This window comes from Cetorhinus maximus, chromosome 22 (assembly GCF_964194155.1).
Source record: "Cetorhinus maximus chromosome 22, sCetMax3.hap1.1, whole genome shotgun sequence".
Lineage (NCBI taxonomy): Eukaryota > Metazoa > Chordata > Chondrichthyes > Lamniformes > Cetorhinidae > Cetorhinus > Cetorhinus maximus.
Window position 1 is genome coordinate 12,703,051 of NC_135900.1, and position 20,873 is coordinate 12,723,923.

Genomic DNA, 20,873 nt, shown 5'->3' on the forward strand with positions numbered 1-20,873 from the left:
GGTTTTGGGTGGGGGAGGTGTGGTAGGTTACAGATCACTCAGGGAATCCAGGTTACTGTGGAAACATGCACTCTAATGTAGTCTGGAGCCATGGATAGTGAAGAGGCTCCAACTTTCTTTCCATCACATGACTGGCCAGGAATCTCCCACTCTTACTGCCTGCCGCGGATGTATGTTGGAAGGATTTGCAAGCTGATAACCAACCTGTTTAGGTGTGTTATGAATGCACCTTCCTTAGCCATCAAGCCCTGGGTCAAACTCGAACCCAGAGCTTCTAGCTTCAAGCCCGGGACACTACCCACTGCACAACAAGACCTCCTTTTCAGTGGGAAGTCGGGGGGCGGTTGGAGGTGGGGGGGGCAGCATAATTAAAAGACAAATTCAGCTCACAAAACCACATATGTATAATGCCACACCAAGAGACTAAAGCAAATCTCCCTTGTTTTGGCAGCACCTGTAGCATCAGTACTCCAAAACAAATTGGAGCATTCAGGAAGATCCCATACCCTTCCAATATCCTCCATCTGGTGTAGTGGCCTGGGTGACACAAGATCTTCTCCAGAGCCACCAATAAAAGCCCTAATTATGGTTGAAAATTGTTTTGATGTGGGATCATTCCTTAATCTTTTCTCCTTTTCTCATGTCCTAATGTAGCTTTTAACTAAAAGGCAGCCTGAAGAGTTTATTGCTGGAGGCACTAAAAAGTTAAGTTCTTACTTTTCAAAATAAGATCTTGTTCACCATCGGCAGAAGCACATTCTGTTAAAAAATGTCACGGATGTGTAATCATAATATTATAGATTTTGTAACAAACTGCAATCTCTTTGGCTCCCAAAAGTAACATGACTTCTCTTGTGGATTCCAACTGCTGTTAGCCAGACTGTCCTTATCTCAAGAAGGATCACAAAACATTTGAAATTCAAGGATACCTTGGACAGCATAATTGAATCTCGGTGTGAAAACCCCTGTTACTTCTGAGGGAACAGGAGACAGGAAGGACTTCTTCCAAAGACTGCAATTTTATTGACTTCTTTGCTTTGTCGAACAGTGACTCACCTAAGTTAATATAGAGGCCATTTTGCATTTTTTTGAATTATATAAAAGAGCTGTTAGAAGCCATTTTGATGTGGCAGCTTTGAGAAACACTACCAGCATACAGCTCTTAGCTAAAACACATGTGAGAGATGGGGTTTACTGCCACCTGGAGCTATAGAGAAAGGTACCCAGAAGGAAAATATCATGGTTCTGCTAAAACAGGAAACCAGGCAATCTTCAAGAGTCATATTGGCAAAAACTGTAAAGAAGAGACGTTCGCTCGCTCCCAAAGCTACTGACCTGCTGAGCCCTGTACAGGCAACCTCCAGTTGACTACAGAAGCCTTTGCAGCTGCTGAATATGACTTCAAGTTTCAAACCCTTCACTTCAGAAAGAAGGAATTCAAAGCCACCGGCCCACAATGATATTTCACAGAGACGGATTTGAAATCTCATCTTTATGTATCTTTTCTTTTATTTGCATTTTAACCTTGGTACATGTGTTTTTAGTTAATAATTTTTATCACTTATACTTAAATAACTTTAAGCAGTAGTTCTGTAATAAACTAACCTTTTTTTGTTTAAGACTGCTGGGTTATTTTTAACTGAATCCCTCATAAATTAAAAGTGGGCTACATAAACACATACAAATTTCTAGCTCACGGGCCACTTTACAAAGACATGCCTTTTGCGTGGTTGTGACAAAAATATAAAGCACCATCAACCTGCAGAAGGCTACAGCAGAAAATGCTATTAAATTGGTCACACTTTCCATTTGCAACATCCTGCCCTCGCACACTTGTTTAAAGGAAAGAGCAGACTCTTATGCTTGCCGAAAATAGACCATGCTTGTTGCAGGATTGCTAAACAATTATGCTAGCCAAAGGGATTTATCCAGACTGCAGCATTTATATATTTTATGCTTTGGTAAAGATTCTGAATGCCTGATTAAAACCACAGTCCTGGGTTTACTGGAGCAGGGCATCACACGACGTGTCCCATTTATTAGATTCTTTGCCTCACCCTTCACAGCTTTGAACATTTTTTTGTGTTGCAGATTAGTGGAAGTTCAAGCAAGTAATGGCAGGACGAGGACAACCCGGCACCTGGGATCTGGATGAACACTGGGACCAACAGTCTATCTCCTTAAGCGATGGGATTCAAGGATAGACAAAAGTATTTAGTTTAACTATATTTTCATTATCCATTTTTGTCGTGCCCTCGATATAATAATTGGGATTTATATAGCTCCTGTCATATTCTCAGGATGTCTCAAAGCCCTTCACGGTCAATGAATTACTTATAAGGTATAGTCACTGTTGTTGTGTAAGCAAATAGAGCCGAATGTGCACAGCAAGATCCCACAAGCAATTAATCAGCTTTCATTTGTCCTGACTGAGGGAGGAAAGTTAGCCATTATTGCAAGGGGATCGGAGTGTAAGAGAAAGAGAGAAAGAGAAAGAGAATTGCTGCAATTACATAGGGTTTAGGTGAGACCACAGCTGGAGTACTGTGTACAGTTTTGGTCTTCCTACCTAAGGAAGTATATACTTGCCTTGAAGGGGGTGGAACAAAGGTTCATTAGTTTGATTCCTGGAATGAGAGGGCTATCCTATGAAGAGACATTGAGTAATTAATGGTTGATATTCCGGCAGTTAAGAAAAAAAGAGAGGTAATTTCATTAAAATGTATAAAGTGGGCTTAATAGGGGAGAAGCCAAGATGCTGATTGCCCTAGGTGGAGAATCTAGAATTGGGGGTAATAGCCATAAATAAGGAGTAATCCATTTAGGACTGAAATGAGGAGAAATTTCTTTACTCAAAGGATTGTGAATCTTTGAAGTTCTCTACCCCCAGAGGGCTGTGGATGTTTAGCCAATTGAGTGTATCCAAGAGTGCGATTGATAGATTTTTGGACAATCAAGGGATATGGGGATAAAGGTAGAAAACTGGAATTGATGCAGGAGTTCAGCCATGATCTTATTCAATGGTGAAGCCATATGGCCTACTCCTCCTCCCATTCATTATGTTCTTATCTTCTGATAAACTCAGGACAAATTCCTGGCTCATCTTCAAATAGTGCCACAGGATCCTTTATGCCCACCCGGACAGGTCGACATTTATATCCAATCGAAAATAAAACGTACCGCTCAGTCAATATCTACTGGAGTTTAGTTTAGATGACATGCTCAAGTCCTGGGCTTGAATTTTACCTTTGGCAGGTGCGCCCGATCGGCAGGCCCAGGAGCAGTCGGGAAATGGACCGCTGACCGCGATCAGCCCCGCCCGCGATTTCACACTGGCTGGCCGATTAACAGCCAGCCAGAGAGAAACACCCGCTGAAATGGTCAGCACTGCCAGAGTGAAGGCGGGAAGAGGGTGGACGATGACGTCACCGCGAGTGTGAGCACTGCAAGAGAGCCCCCTGAAAGCAGACAGCTGCCTCAGGGAGCTGGAGACCCGAAAAAGCTGAAATAAAGGTTCTAAAAGCTGAAAAAAAGTGTCCATGCATCATCATCAATCACCTGAAAATACAGCTGATAAAAATGCTGTCCACAGCAATTTATTTTTATTTTGCTTCATCACCGAAATTTCATCCTGCCATTGGATGAGGTTTGATGAAAAATGCAAAGGCCGCCTGACCGATTTGCCCATCCGCCAACGGTTAAGGTTGGACAGGCAACGAAAAATTGGAGTCAATTGCGCCGTTAATGGGCTTAACTGCCCTTTTAATTGTCGGCGTGCGCGCTTCCGACTTTTGTGCGTGCCCGCCGAGCGAAATATCGCGCGATGACGTCGGGACACTCGCCCGGCGTCTTCTCACGCGATTTTATGCCCGATCGGGTCGGGGGTGCACCCACCCGCAGGACATAAAATTCAGCCCCTGGAGTTGGACTTAAACCTGCAACCTTCCAACCGAGAGGAGGGCAGGACTGACACAAAGTGACCCAAAGAACTGACTCAAACCATCTCTCAATGCTAACAATCTCTTTAACTGGTTATATACTTTGAAGGGAGGGGCTCTTGTGAGGAAGCCATTTTCAGTATTTACCATGAATTGGTATTCACAGGCATTAGTCTTCAGCAAACAAACTCTGCAGGTAATTGAAGGAACAAGTATCAGTGAGTACACAGACTGCTCAAACCAGCGATTAAAACAAGTCAAAGAAAAAGATTCCAATTTGTATAGGTTTTAAGTCCCTTCAGGTAGGAAAGCAGCAGTAAACTAAACTAACTTACCGTTGGCAGGAAGTTAAATCAGATCCATTGTCTCGCCAAATCACTTTGTATATTCTGACGTGTAGCAATGACACCAGTGAACACAACAGCTCTCAATAGCCATGCTGCTACAATCAGATGAGGCGAGGTGGAATGCCTCCCCTCTTCCTATGATCACAACAGATTATTTTTAAAAAATTATATTCTTACTAATTCAGTGAGTGACTAACTGTTTACGTGTTGTGACTGTAAAAGACGCAGACAGGTTTCCTTGAGTTCTTAAACAGAAAGGAGGGTTATATTTGGTGTGCTTAAGCCGGTCTAAGAAAAATATAAAAAACGCACCAACTTTCACCCGCCCATGTGCTCAGATTCACACACATAAAAATAGATCAAAGAGTGGGAGGATAGATTAAGGGATAATTTTAAAATCCAAAAGGATTAAAATGATATGGTTCTAGTAAGTTGATGACATGGGTGAATCCAGGCTGAGCTCGGTGGTCCTTCTGGTTCCAGTGTCGAGATGTAGACAGACGATTTATCTGTTCTTCTGGAGAAAGCAGCTGTAGGGTTGAGTTTTTAGAAAATATTTCTGTCTGCAGCACATGGATAGTCAAGAACAGCATACAGGGTTTGAGCTTGTAAAGTAGGTGGAGAGGGGGAGAGATCCACGCAGGGATCTTCTGTGCTATTCATTTCCAGACTGGTTTATTTTTCTTTGGCTCTTGGAGTAAAAGATTTGTTATCTGAAGTTAGTTTCAGTCAGGTCCACTGACCTGATCAATACTGCTATTGTCCACATAAATGATTCAAAGTTAGGAGCCATTGCTACACAATGGGGAAATGGGTGCTGCCTATTCACACTTGCTTATGATGAACTGGTTTCTCTACAGTTCTCTGTTAAGTTTAGAGTTTGGGGACACGGAGACTGGGAGTCCATGGATTTTGAGTTTTGGTAAGTCCATGGGCAATAAAAGGCGTGAATGCCACAGGTAGTTTGTCTCAGTAAGTCCTTTCAAGGAAAGGCAGCCCACCCAGGGTCATTTAATTAAGAACTTTCCAGAGACTTGAGGTAATTCTGAGTCTGCTGAAATTACAAAAGTCACCTGACCCTCAGTGACCATCTTAACAGCTTACTGTTTTAGTCCCATTTAAAACTTAGTTAGTGATGTTCTGCTAGCAAATACATAGAGTCATTTTTTGATAAAGTATGGCTTCATAACAATACAAAATAGAGGGCAGAAGGAAACTGAATCAGCCATATTGTTTTCAGACTGAATCGCTCACTCTGGTAAGAATCTTGCACATATGAGAATGTATTTTTGAAACCTTGGCATTTCTACTAGCATGAGTGGGAACAGACAGCTTTGGGCTCCTTAGCAAAGGGAGGATGTAGTTGCCTCGGAGGAGGTGCAACAAAGATTCACTGGATTGATTCCTGGGACAAGAGGTTTGTCCTATGAAGGGAGATTGAGTAGAATGTGCCTACATTCTCTGGAGTTTAGAAGAATGAGTGGTGATCCTCACTAAAATGCATAAAATTCTTTTGAGGGGTTGACGTGGTATGATTTTAAACAACATCAAGCACCACAAAATTGTGATAAAACCATTGACTTGAAAAGGATAGTGAAATAAAGGAAATAGATTTCAATCCCCAGGATTTGAACGAATTTAATGAATCCTATCAAACTAATCTCTAATGATCATAGGGTGGGAGTGCCAAGTTCTTCAGAATAATAGAGGGAGTCAACTCAGCTTTGGAGACCTAGGGACTGATAGGCTTAAATCGCAAGCCAACATGGTACAATAAAAACAGAACTCAATTTCTGCCTGCAACAACGCACCAATAAAAATCTTCAAAGCCTCTCATAAACACAGACGGTAGGATTTTCCCCGCCCGCCCGCCCACTGCTGCCATCTTCCGGTCCCGCCACAAGTCAATGGACTTCTGGCTGGGGCACCACCTCGCCCACGGTGGGTTCCGCCCACGACAGGGCCGGAAGATCCCGCCCAGAGACTCTCTTTGTACAATAGTCAAGAGTAACTTCATGGGGAGAATTTTCCCCATGTCGGGCGGGCAGGTCAGGAGCAGGGGGGGTGGGCGGGCGGCGATCAGGTCCGCGCCCCCATTTTACGCCAATTAAGGCCCACGCCCAGTGTAGTTCATGACTCCTGTGCATAGCGGGAGTGGGCAGGTGGCACCGGGCACGCTCAGACCCCCAGGTCCAATGGCGACCCGGCGGCCTGTATAAATGAAGGCCTGGCAGCCTCGGATAGGCTGCTCGCAATGGCTGGGAGAAGGGCTCCGCAGAGGGGCAATGTTGGTGACGCAAGTCCAGAGGGTAGGCCACCGGGGCAGGCCAGGCCGGAGGGCAGGCCAGCAGATCGGTGTGCCCCACGTTTTTCAGGCAACTGCCTAGCTGCCCTCCTGGAGGAGGTGGCAGTGCAGCAGGAGGTCCTTCTTCCAAGGGACAGGAGGCAGAGGCCTCCCCACCTGACCAAACGTGCGTGGGAGGAGGTGGCCGAGAGTGTCAATCCCATGATGTGGTGCGGCGCACATGGCTCCAGTGCTACAAAAGGTTCAATGATCTCCTGCGCTCGGGAAGGGTGAGTACCATGTTGGCTCAAGTCACTTAATGCAGCTGTCACCCTTTACCCCAAATCCCGCCTCCCCCCCACACCCCCACCAACTCTGAGTACAGTAACGTCAATGAATCCCTCACGGCATGTATCCCTCGCTGGGTGTGACAGCAGAGGTTGCCCATGCCCAGTTCATCTTGAGAGGGCTGAGCTAGGATGTGTTCTAGGATGCATCCGTATCATGTGTGACACTGACACCCAGGGCATAGAATGGGGGTGAAAGTTAAGGGTCTGCACCTAGGCAGAGTGCTGGAACTGCGAAGCATGTCGGAGTCAGGGTGCTAACATGCTGGGAGGGGAGCTTCCAGTTGGCGGGGCACCAATCCATCTTCTGGTGTTTGCACTCCATGTGCTTGTGCCTCCTTGCTCAGCAAAGTGATACCTTGTGGTACCACATGTGAAGGAGGCAGCATTGGGGCAATGGGGTGGAGTCAGCCCTGGCTTGTTTGGGTGAGTGTGCAGCAGCTGCGGGGTAATGAAGAACTGGAGTCCTGCAATGTCCCACTCTGGCTGGGGTGGCAGGGATGTGATGGGAATTCAGGTACGGGCTGGACTAATCAATGCTCTTCTCTCCTTTTCAGGAAAAGACTGCGCACAATGCGTCAGAACAAATGCGGACTGGCGGAGGGCAGGCCCAGTTGGCCATCCTAATGGCTTTCGAGCAGCACGCCATGGATCTTGAGAGGCGCCATGCCCCCAGGTCCACCAGTGGCGGTGAGGCTGGGGTGCCACAGGGAAGTATGTTTGGCAAGCACTCAGGTCACCATGTGTGTCCCAGAAGCCATGGCACTGCTGGATGCTCAGTGATTGAAGTTAGCAACATGGGTTGACCATTGATTATGGAAGGATGAGCGCATAATGATCCGGGGGAGCGGCATGCACGTTGACATTGTCTGCACTGTAACTAATCAAATGTCCTTTTTCTTCCTTTCAGCATCACCGGAGCAGGGCCGGGAGGAGGAGGCAGAGGGCCCACCTCTCACCCCTAAAGCCCCCGAGCAAATGCACTCACCAGCGTCACACCATCCCAGCCAGGCAGGCACCAGCGCAGATACTAGCACCTCGGTGGGAATTAGATCTTTGGCTAGTGTCCTGGGGCACGGCGGTGAGAGCAATTCACACTCTCTTGAGGTGCGGGCAGAGACAGAGAGTGTCCAGGGTGCTGGCAGTCGGAGGACTGTTGGGGACCAGGTATTTGCTTGTTCGGTGGCTGATGATGCACCTCTGGAGTTGTCCGTTAGGCAGCGAACACTGGAAGTGCAGCAGGGAATGCGGGACGATCTGGTGGAGATACATGAGGCTATGTGTGGCATGGTGCCCGTGCTGGAGGAGTCCACGCAGAGCATCACCGATGCAATGAGCCTCATGGCTGAGCCATACTTCCTCCATGGAGAGAGTAGTGACTCTCATGGAGAGGCACCTCCAGGAGAACAATCAGGTCCTCCTGGGGATGCGCTTGGACCTGCAAGCCTTCACTGCAACATTGGCCACAGCTGGTCAGTGCCAGTGTGGGAGATAGTTTGGGCACCAAGTATCCCAGCTCGGTGCCCATCCATCTATGGTGAACAGGGAAGTCCGAAGCAACCTCACATCAGTTCAGCAGCTGCCTGTCATCTCTGCGGGCTCCTCTCAGGAAGCTCCGGATGAGGGCAGCAGCTACTCCGCCCCTCTGCCAGTGTCCGTGGCATCTGATGAGGCTGCGGCAACTGGGGAGAAGCCAGCTGTGGAACTGGCCGCTCCCTCCCAGGCAGGGCCATCAAATGCTCTCCGTGGGCCAGAGGACGTCTGCCAAGGTCATCGAGGCCAACAGGACAGCACAGTGAGCAGGCTATCTCAGATACCAGTGCCAACGAGGAGACAGCACCTAGCACCCGTAAGTGTAAATTTAAGGCACCTTAGGCACACCACGCATTTCTCATTGGTGCTTTCATGTTGGCCCATAGTACTTAGTCGAAGATTCGGCGTGATGTCCAACACCGTTTTTGTTTTGCTTTATGCATTTATTTTTGTTTGCTGAATACATTTTGACATGTTGCCATGCCTCAGGGTGATTCCTTACTTATGCATGTGCATAGGAAGCCATGATATTATGAGTGAGTTGTTTGACATTGAGCTTTATTGACAAGGGCCTTAGGTAATGTTATTATCCAGGCTGATTTAGCACTCAGGTATCAAGTTGGGAGCCTACAGCAGTGGCGTGTGTTGAAGGTCCATCTGTGGTGTGCTAGCTGAAGATTCTTTGGAATAAAGCCTCCCGGGTGTTCCTGCCTCCTTGGTGTAGTCCCAGATCAGCGTCTACCCCCTCAGCATTTCCCTGTGCGTGCTCATCCTTGGACTCACTGCTGGACTCACCGTGTGCAGCCGCAGACACTGCGTCTACATCTTCATTGTCCACAGCGACCCCCTTTCCAGCGCCAGATTGTGGAGAGCGCAGCATGCAACCACTATCAGCGACACACGATCTGGGGGGTATTGGGGTGTGCCCCCTGAGCAGTCCAGGCATCGGAAGCGCATCTTGAGAAGGCCGATGGTTCTCTCCACCACAGCCCTTGTGGAGCCGTGGCTCCTATTGTACCGCTGCTCAGCTTCTGTTCTTGGATGGCGGAGAGGCGTCATGAGCCACCTTCTGAGGGGGTAGCCGTTGTCACCCAGCAGCCATCCATCCAGCCGGGCTGGAGCACTGAAGAGCCTTGGCACCTGGGAGTGTCTGAGGATGTAGGTGTCATGGGAGCTGCCTGGGTACCTTGCACAGACTTGTAGAATCAGCATCCTGTGATCACACACTATCTGCACGTTCATGGAGTGGAAGCCCTTCCTGTTGATGAAGGCACCGGCTCACCTGCTGGCGCCTTGATGCCCACATGTGTACAGTCTATTGCACCCTGGACACAGAGGAAGCCAGCAATGGCCACGAAGCCTCTGGCTCGCTGTGTTTGGCTGGCCTCGTCCCAGCGGTAGTGGATGAAAGTCAATGCACACCTGAATAGAGCGTCTGTTACCTGCTTGACACAAGTATAGACAGCTGATTGGGAGACACTGCAAAGATCACCCACTGACCCCTGGAAAGAGCCAGAGGCATAGAAGTTGAGGGCAGCTGTGAACTTTAGAGCCACTGGCATGGGGTGTCCACCCACACAATTTGTGGAGGTCTCAGGGCCTATCATCTGACAGATGGGGATGACTGTCTCCCTTGAGAGACAGGTCATCCTTTGGCACTGGATCTCAGACATATTGAGGTTGCTGCTTCACCACCTGTATACCCTGGCAGCGGGATAGTGGCGTCTTCTGCGGCCCCTTCCGTCTGGGACTTCCTGTTGACCCTGCCCCCCCTTGTGCCTGCGCCTCTCCTCCCAAAGGTGGTTCCCCATGAGGCTGAATGTGGACTCCTGGCCTTCTCCCACTTCTGGCCCTCCCTTCCTCCTCAGCGGAGGTGCCTCCAGTGGAGAGCACGACATCCATTCCCAGGCTAAGGGAAGGCCTCCTGAAAGCTGCAGGCCCCAGAAATGATGTTTACTCCAGAGTCCTGACCAAGGCTTTTACTCCTGTCCTAGCAACTGGTATGAGTTTTGAAGTCTTCCTGCTCACTCAGGCAAGGTTAAGTTACTTTCACACTTAAACACCTCAAACATCACATTCGCGACCCCACTCACCCCTCTTATCCCGCCCGTGGATGAGGTTTATACAAATGTCTCCTACCCGCCTGCCCGTTGTGCCCATGCGCCATCCCGAAGATCGCACAGGATGCGAAAAGTTGAGATCAATTGCTGCCTCAAGGGCTTTAACCGGCCCGTTAATTGATGGCGCGCGCGCATCCAAACTTATAGCGCGCCCGCATTCCCAAATATCACGATGGCGCCCGGTGACATTGGGACGCTCACCTGACGTCACCATGCGTCATTTTACCGGGTCCGCCCCCGCACGCCAACGGGAAAATTCTGGCCTATGTGTCTCTTTCAAAGTAGTATCCGTTTACAATTCCAGTGCATGTGAGTTCATAATTATTATTTGACCATATTGCCCTCTTTATTTTCAAACATGACTCGTTGTTCATTTCAGCAATCACCAGGGGTTGGAGAATCCACTGATGGGCAAGAGTTGCTTGCAAATATTCGGCGATTTCCTACAACAGAGGGGTTCGAAATCTGCTGCTGGCAAGACCTGTGACTGGTGCTCTCCGTGGTTGGTCAAATGGCACCTTATACACGCAGAGGATTCTGCACTGGCAGATGAGTTGGCAGGTCTCTTAGGTGACGTAGGTGCTTGTCCTGTGGCAACCCTCTCAACATGGCAGAGTTTTGAAGAGCAGGTGTGCAACATCTGCAGGCGCAACACATTCAGGCCATGTTCATCTGATCTGACAACATCTAGGTCCATGCTGATAGCAGCCATTTGCATAACATCACACGATTGAGCTGTGCACAGTTGGGTTTCAGGGCAATGGCTCAGCTATGCAAATAAAAAGGACTGTGTGCTTTTAAACACAGGAGAAATGCATATCAGAATGGCTATGTTGCAGTGAAGCTGCCGGAATAGAAAGCAACTCAAGACTCCAGAAAGTATAGGAGATACCCCTGTGGCTACAAGAGCAGGTCAGAGGCTAGGGATCCTGCGGCGAGTAACTCACCTCCTGACTCCCCAAAGCCCGTCTACCATCTACAAGGAGTGTGATGAAATACTCCCCACTTGCCTGGATGAGTGCAACTCCAACAACACTCAAGAAGCTTGACACCATCCAGGACAAAGCAGATCGTTTGATTGGCACCCCATCCACAAATATTCACTCCCTCTACCACCCACAGTGGCAGCAGAGTGTAGAAGATGCACTACAGGAACTCACCATAGTTCCTTAGACAGCACCTTCCACACCCACGACTGCTACCATTTAGAAGGACAAGGGAAGCAGATAGATGGAAACACTACCACCTGGAAGTTCTCCTCCAAGCCACTCACCAAAATGACTTGGAAATATATCGCCATTCCTTCACTGTCGCTGGGTTAAAATCCTGGAACTCCCTCCCTAATAGCACTGTGGGTGTACCTACACCACATGGACTGCAGCAGTTCAAGAAGGGAGTTCACCACCATCTTCTCAAGGGCAATTAGAGATGGGTAATAAATGCTGGCCTAGCCAGTGGCGCCCACATCCTATGAATGAATTTTTTAAAAATTCTAGCCAGTAGGGCTATCACAACAGTCAGCTGTCTGGCCATGTGGAGGAGGAGGGCACTAAGGACACAGTGTCACCAAAGCAACTGTTACTGGGCTCGTGGTCAAAGAAGATGTACAGGTTGGTCAGTCAATCTGCAAAGTGGCATTAACTTCACCACTCGTCTCATTTTTAACTCAGGGGGACTCCAAATACCTGCATGTCACACCTCAGGAATCAGCCAGTTTGCCAATTCGACAAGGGCCGCTTAGTTTTCTGAACAAAAGAATCAGAGGCTAAAAGGCAAAGTAAGTATAAATCCATGTTCTTGAATTTTAAAGTGACACATCCACTGTGTGTTGCTGTTGTGTTCACCCCTTGTGTGCTGTGATCCTTTCTGTGCCAGTTGTATATGTGAAATCTTGTGGGTAATTTCTTCTTTGGGGGTCATTTGGTAAATCTGGTTATTTTGGTTTAATTTCTTCACAGGGATCATAACAGTGTGCCTTATAAAAAAAGAATTCCCCTAAATATAATAGTAGTGACTTTTACAAGTCACTCCAGGCCCAGCTAAGGGTTCCGTGCTCAGGGCTACGAGTCATGGCCAATGGCGGAACCAGTGAATTTTCGATGGTGATGCTGGAAGAGCTAGAACCGCAAGGGATAACCGCTGCTGACAGCGGAGGATCCTTCAGGACAAGGACCTGTGTTTCCTTTAAGCACACGAGGAAGGCAACAGAAAACCACCTCAGGTATCGTTTTCCGGAGCCAAATTGCTCACTGAGATTGAAAACGGAAGGCTACCAGCAACTGCAGAGGAAAGCGGAAGACATTGAGGCATGGAGAAATGGGCAGAGGACCTGCCCTTAAGCAGATCACCACTATACTACGACACTGCCGTCGTGCTACACGGCAGCTGCATTTATTTTATTCATGGGATGTGAGCATCGCTGGCAAGACCAACTTTGAAATTGGTCATTTGAAATTCCCCTTGAGAAGGCTGTCTTCATGAACCGATGTGGTCTATGTTCTGGAGGTACACCCACGGTGCTGTTAGGGAGGGAGTTCCAGCTTGTTGAACCGGATAGTGTGGTAGTGCTGGTAGCCAGCTGTGTGTTTTTGTAATACCCAAATAGCAAGCTGTAAAATCTATTAATAACCCTGATTTACCCGGATCGGTAATCAGGCTGTTTTTATTACCCGGAGTCACTGTGAGCCCATTGTTTCCATAGGCACTTGAATGTGTTGGGCTCTGTGATGGTGCAGACCAGTTGCCGATGTGAGTAACAACTGGCTACACCTTATTACTCCATATCTACCACTCTGTTTAATGACAGAAGAATAGACTCTATGAAGTCCCCCTGACATCCTCCCCTCACAACTGGTCAACTTTCAATGGCCAATATGTCATGCCTGATGCACACGTCTGGAGCACTGCACCAAGTCCCTCTTATTCCCACTTCCATCTCTAGCTAATTCCTGCTATTCCCTTTTCCTGCACTCCTTAGTCCCTCACATTATTTCACCTTCCCCTCTCTTCATTCTACAACCCCTTCCACTAATTCCTCCTCCCTTAACTCCTCCTCACCCTCAATCTCCTTCCTCATTCTCCCTTTCCTCACCTCCCCATTTCTCATTGTCCTTCCACACTCCCTTTTTCCTCACTCCCCTCACCTCCCCTCTACTCATCTCTCACCCTCCCATTCCTCACCCTTCATCCCACTTCCTCTCCAATCATTCCCCTGTTCATCTCCTATCTTCAACCCCTCTCATCATCCCATCCTTCCCTCCTCCCCTATCGTCATCCCATCCCTTCCCTGAACCCTCATCTCCCTCCCCTCAGCCCCATCCAATAACCATGTCTCTCATTCCCTACTCTCAACCCTCATGCCCCAAATCTCTACTCTTCCCCTCCCCTCTTCTGCCCTCATAATTCCCTCCTCATTCACCATCCTGCCCTTCCCTCATCCCCCATCCCTCCCCTCCCCATCCCTCCTCTTCCACGTCACCCCTTTCCCTCCCCTCCCTCATCTTCCACATTCCCCCCCTTGCCATCATTTCCTCTCCCCCTCATTCCCCTCCCCTTGTCCACTTCCCTCCCCTCCCTCATCCCCTCCCTTATACTTTCCCCATCCCCACAGATCCTCATCCCTTGCCCATTATGCATCGCCCATCTCCCTCCCTCCCTCCTCCTCCGAATCCCCTTCCCCAACCCCTTCCTCATAACCCCCCCTCTCCCTCCCTTCATTCCTCATTTTTCCCTCTCCCAACCCCCTCCTGCTTACCCATCCCTCCCTCTCTCACCGCCCTTCCTTCCCCTCCCTCATCCCCCTCCCTCCTTGCCTCATCCCATCCCTCATCCCCCTTCCTATCCCTCCCTCCCCCTTCTTTCACTCATATCCCCTCCTTCCTTTATACCCCCTCCCTCCTTCCCTAACCCCCTCGCTCATCCCCTAACCACTCCCCCTCGCTCACTCCCTCATCAAACCCTCCCTCTCTCACTCATCCCTGCCTTCCTCTCTCCCGCACATCTCCCCTCTCCCTCCCACATTCCCCCTCACTCATTCTCTCTCTCATCTCCCCTCTATCCCTCATCCCCCTCCCACATCCTCTGTCTCCCTCATCCCCCTCCCACATCCCCTGTCTCCCTCATCCCACTCCCACATTCCCTGTCTCCCTCATCCCTGCTTATCCCCATCCAATCTTACCGCCTCACCCCTCCCCATCGCCTTTTACCCCCCTCACCGCCCACCCCCTTTTACCCCGTCCTCTTTTACCCCATTCGCTTTTACCCCCTCGTCCCCTTTTACCCCCCGTCCCCTTTTACCCCCCCGTCCCCTTTTACCCCCTCGTCCCCTTTTACCCCTCCCCGTGCTCTTTTACACCTCCCCGTCCTCTTTTACCCCCCCTCATCCCCTTTTACCCCCCTGTCCCCTTTTACCCCCCACCGCCCGTCCCCTTTTACCCCCCGTCCCCTTTTACCCCCCTGTCCCCTTTTACCCCCCACCCCATCCCCTTTTACCCCCCACCCCCCCGTCCCCTTTTATCCCCCCTCTGTCCCCTTTTACCCCCACCCGCCCTCTGTACCCCAAATCGCCCCCACCCCCCCCTCTGTCCCCCAAATCGCCACCACCCCCACTCTGTCCCCCAAATCGCCTCCACCCCCCTGTCCCCCAAATCACCCCCACCCCCCTCTGTCCCCAAATCACCCCCACCCCCCCTCTGTCCCCCAAATCACCCCCACCCCCTCCCCTGTCCCCCAAATCACCGCCACCCCCCTCTGTCCCCCAAATCACCCCCCGTCCCCCAAATCACCCCCCATCCCCCAAATCACCCCCCCTGTCCCCCAAATCACCCCCTGTCCCCCAAATCACCCCCCTCTGTCCCCCAAATCACCCCCCCTCTGTCCCCCAAATCACCCCCCCATCCCCCAAATCAACCCCCCTATCCCCCAAATCACCCCCACCGTCCCCCAAATCACCCACCCTGTCCCCCAAATCACCCCCCCGTCCCCCAAATCACCCCCCCTCTGTCCCCCAAATCACCCCCCCTCTGTCCCCCAAATCACCCCCCTCTGTCCCCAAAATCACCCCCCACCCCCCTCTGTCCCCCAAATCACCCCCCACCCCCCCTCTGTCCCCCAAATCACCCCCACCCCCCCTCTGTCCCCCAAATCACCCCCACCCCCCTCTGTCCCCCAAATCACCCCCCACCCCCCTCTGTGCCCCAAATCACCCCCACCCCCCTCTGTCACCCAAATCACCCCCACCCCCCCCCGTCCCCCAAATCACCCCCAACCCCCCTCTGTCCCCCAAATCAACCCAACCCCCCTCTGTCCCCCAATTCACTCCAACCCCACCCCCCTCTGTCCCCCAAATCACCCCCCTCTGTCCCCCAAATCACCACCCCTCTGTCCCCCAAATCACCACCCCTCTGTCCCCCAAATCACCCCCACCCCCCCTCTGTCCCCCAAATCACCCCCACCCCCCTCTGTCCCCCAAATCACCCCCACCCCCCTCTGTCCCCCAAATCACCCCCACCCCCCTCTGTTCCCCAAATCACCCCTACCCCCTTTGTCCCCCAAATCACCCCCTCTGTCCCCCAAATCACCCCCAACCCCCCTCTGTCCCCCAAATCACCCCCCTCTGTCCCCCAAATCAACCCCACTGTCCCCCAAATCACCCCCCCTGTTCCCCAAATCACCTCCCCTCTGTCCCCCAAATCACCCCCACCACCCCCCTCTGTCCCCCAAAACTCCCCACCCCCGCCCTCTGTCCCCCAAATCACCCCCACCCCCCCGTCCCCCAAATCACCCCCATCCCCCCGTCCCCCAAATCACCCCCACCCCCCCGTCCCCCAAATCATCCCCCTGTCCCCCAAATCACCCCCACCCTCCCCTGTCCCCCAAATCACCTCCACCCCCCCTCTATCCCCCAAATCACCCCCACCCCCCCCTCTGTCCCCCAAATCACCCCCACCCCCCGTCCCCCAAATCACCCCCACCCCCCCCTGTCCCCCAAATCACCCCCACCCCCCCTCTGTCCCCCAAATCACCCCCACCCCCCCCTCTGTCCCCCAAATCACCCCCACCCCTCCTCTGTCCCCCAAATCACCCCCACCCCCCTCTGTCCCCCAAATCACCCCCCGTCCCCCAAATCACCCCCCCTGTCTCCCAAATCACCTCCCCTGTCCCCCAAATCACCCCCCGTCCCCCAAATCACCCCCCGTCCCCCAAATCACCCCCCCGTCCCCCAAATCACCCCCCCGTCCCCCAAATCACCACCCCCCCGTCCCCCAAATCACCCCCCTCTGTCCCCCAAATCACCCCCACCCCCCTCTGTCCCCCAAATCACCCCCACCCCCCTCTGTCCCCCAAATCACCCCCCCCCGTCCCCCAAATCACCTCCACCCCCCTCTGTCCCCCAAATCACCCCCACCCCCCTCTGTCCCCCAAATCACCCCCACCCCCCCTCTGTCCCCCAAATCACCCCCACCCCCCCTCTGTCCCCCAAATCACCCCTCCCTCTGTCCCCCAAATCACCCCCCCGTCCCCCAAATCACCCCCCCGTCCCCCAAATCACCACCCCCCCGTCCCCCAAATCACCCCCCCTCTGTCCCCCAAATCACCCCCCCTCTGTCCCCCAAATCACCCCCACCCCCCTCTGTCCCCCAAATCACCCCCACCCCCCTCTGTCCCCCAAATCACCCCCACCCCCCTCTGTCCCCCAAATCACCCCCCCCCGTCCCCCAAATCACCTCCACCCCCCTCTGTCCCCCAAATCACCCCCACCCCCCTCTGTCCCCCAAATCACCCCCACCCCCCCTCTGTCCCCCAAATCACCCCCACCCCCCCTCTGTCCCCCAAATCACCCCTCCCTCTGTCCCCCAAATCACCCCCCCGTCCCCCAAATCACCCCCCCGTCCCCCAAATCACCACCCCCCCGTCCCCCAAATCACCCCCCCTCTGTCCCCCAAATCACCCCCCCTCTGTCCCCCAAATCACCCCCACCCCCCTCTGTCCCCCAAATCACCCCCACCCCCCTCTGTCCCCCAAATCACCCCCACCCCCCTCTGTCCCCCAAATCACCCCCACCCCCCTCTGTCCCCCAAATAACCCCCCCCTCTGTCCCCCAAATCACCTCCACCCCCCTCTGTCCCCCAAATCACCCCCACCCCCCTCTGTCCCCCAAATCACCCCCACCCCACCTCTGTCCCCCAAATCACCCCCCCCCCTCTGTCCCCCAAATCACCCCCCCTCTGTCCCCCAAATCACCCCCCCTCTGTCCCCCAAATCACACCCCCCTCTGTCCCCCAAATCACCCCCCCCTCTGTTCCCCCAAATCACCCCCCCTCTCTGTCCCCCAAATCACCCCCCCTCTCTGTCCCCCAAATCACCCCCCCCCGTCCCCCAAATCACCCCCCCCCTCTGTCCCCCAAATCACCCCCTCTGTCCCCCAAATCACCCCCCCCCCTCTGTCCCCCAAATCACCCCCCCCTCTGTCCCCCAAATCACCCCCTCTGTCCCCCAAATCACCCCCCCTCTCTGTCCCCCAAATCACCCCCCCTCTCTGTCCCCCAAATCACCCCCCCCCGTCCCCCAAATCACCCCCCCCTCTGTCCCCCAAATCACCCCCTCTGTCCCCCAAATCACCCCCCCCTCTGTCCCCCAAATCACCCCCCCCTCTGTCCCCCAAATCACCCCCCCCTTCTGTCCCCCAAATCACCCCCCCCCCCTCTGTCCCCCACCCCTCCGAGCTGCTGCCACCAGTCGGCTCCGTCCTTCACTCTCACTCCAATAAAGCGCAGCCTCCATCACATGACAAGCCGAGCATCATGGCTTTATTTCCGCGTTCATAAGCTCTGCTAGTCTGATTCTACCGGCTTCTCCTGTTCCTCCGCAGCTGGGGAAAGGGGGGGGTGGTAGTGGGGGGTGGGGGGGGGGTTGATTTTCTGGCTGCGTTACGGAAAAATAAGAGAGAGAGAGAGAGACAGAGAGAAGCCGGTCGAGGTGGGTTCGAGAGGTGCCTGAGACCAGCTGTGAGTTAACATGCTCACCCGGGTGAAATCCGCTGTTGCTAATTTCATGGGAGGCATCATGGCTGGGAACGCCGGTGCTGAACATGTCAATGGGACCGAGTTGCCGATGAAATTCCCATATAGCAGGCCGGAATTCCTGGGACTGTCTCAGGATGAGATCGAGTGTTCTGCGGATCATATCGCCAGACCCATCCTAACACTGAGAGAGAGCAAGAGGTTGCCCTGGGGTACGGGCTATGCGGAGTAAGTAGATGGACGTGGTCATTTTCCAACCATTCGTGATAGTTAAAATACACCTAATTCTGACCCCCTCCCCCCTTCAGCAGACGTGTCCCGGTAAAATAAGATAACAGACAAAATAGATTTTACACCAGAGCCCAAGGGGGTCCAAGGTTTCATTTTTTTCCCCCCCCCACCCCCCACCCCCAGTGGCGAGTTGGTGCGGGTTGTCTCGGGTTTATTGATCCCACAGCCACGCACTTGTAATGTGGCAATAATGTCCCGAGCGCAGTTTAATTTATTGGCAGGATTTAATGCAGACTTTTGAACGAATCCTGTTGGTCAAATCAGATAAAAGCAATAAGCAGGATAACCCCCCCTTTCCCCACTTCTTGTGTGTTTATATAAAATTCCTTCATGTCATTGTGACATTATTTCCGCGCTTTTATCCTGCCCAGCCTTAGCATTGGAAGTGACGGTGATTATTTTAAGTAAATATTCCTTCCCCACCCCTCCCCTCTCTGTGGTGTGTCAATGCAGTTTTAAATGTATAGTGGGGTGGGAAGGAAGATGAAAGTAATCCGCACCAACCCTTGTTTAATGACGTGTGACATGACCGTAGCCACACTCAACCACATGCTAAATAGTGTCAGGTTGCAAACTCGCATCCTGGTGCTTTTAAGTAAATGCTATCTGCTTAAAGGTGACGTGTAGCAGGAAGGAGGAAACCTATTTGCTAATATTTTAAAGCTGGTTATGCCTGCTGTGTGGGTCAACGTCCATTGCAAAAGTAGCCTTACTGCAACACTGCCCCTTTAAGGGATCGGTGTGAGAGAAATGTATTTATGTTGACATGTTCAGGTAGGCGTAGCGGTAACTTTCACTGGGAGACTTGTATACGTTTGGGTTGGAAGGCTGTTCCCATCCCGCCCCCAAATGCGGATTGACAACATGTACAGGAAGCCTGAATATTCTTAAACCATGCAGTTCATCTCCATTCAGACTACGTTCCCCACACTCACTCCTTGCCATGTTGCTACTCATCCATAATTCGAGTCAGCCTTGTAAAACAGAGATGCCTTTAAAACTCTGGATTTAGTAGATGGGAGGGGGTCAGCTGGTGCAGTGCAGTAGTAGTATACGAATGTGCAGTATCATTGTGCAGTAGAGCATTGATACGACTACCCGTGATTGTTAGTTTTGGTCCTGCTGTTCGAGAAGATGCTGCGTGTTCAGAATTCACTGTACAGGACACTGTAGTGTGGTGATGATGTTACTAGGCTCATAATGCAAAAGTGTGGACTAATGCAAAATACTGCGGATGCTGGAAATTTGAAATAAAAATCAAAATGCTGGGAGTACTCCAATAAAAGCAAAATACTGTGGATGTTGGAGATCTGAAATAAAAACAGTGCTGGAAAAACTCAGCAGGTATGGCAGCATCTGTGGAGAGAGAAAAACAGAGCTAACGTTTCGAGTTCAATATAAATTCATTGGAACTTCCAGCACTTTTCTGTTTTCATTGCTGGGAATACTGAGCAGATCAGGTAGCACCTGTAGAGAGAGAAAAGGAGTTAGTGTTTCATTTGGCTGCATGGCCTTGCTTCACAACTACTACTCTTGGTGTTGTTGGGCAGAAGGTTCCAGGATTTTGACCCTCCTGAATTGGGAACTGTTAGAGATGACAGATTTTAAGCAGGTATAGAGGTAGAGAAGGATGAGGGGAGGGGGGTAGAGGGGAGGAAAGAACAAAAGGCAAAGTCTGTGAGAGTATGGAAGACAAGAGATTAATGGATGAAAGGGGTGATAATGCAAGGCAGAAGAGGGTGGCACTGGGTCAGGTAAAGAAACAAAAGACGAGTCTAGAGGAGGTGTAAATGGCAATAGCAGAATCGGTACCAGCATCTACTGTCTGGAAAAAAAAATGGTAGTTATGATTGAAATTGTCTAATGTCTTTCTGAGGTACTACATGAGAACTTTGCATCTATATTCCTGAATCACAGAAAGTTAACATTGCAGGTACAGCAAGCAATTAGGAAGGCAAGTGGCATCTGGGATTATTGCAAGGGAAATGATCT

General features: G+C 51.4%; 1 protein-coding gene across 1 annotated transcript in view; it reads left to right on the forward strand.

The window, feature by feature from the left end:
- The first annotated feature begins 18,463 nt into the window (after positions 1–18,463).
- ppm1h (protein phosphatase, Mg2+/Mn2+ dependent, 1H) overlaps positions 18,464–20,873 on the forward strand; it is a 149,634-nt gene continuing 147,224 nt past the window's right edge. The window contains exon 1 of the mRNA XM_078567841.1: positions 18,464–18,818. Within this exon, the coding sequence (XP_078423967.1) occupies positions 18,586–18,818 (233 nt within the window). The 5' untranslated portion in view covers positions 18,464–18,585. The remainder of the gene's footprint in view (positions 18,819–20,873) is intronic.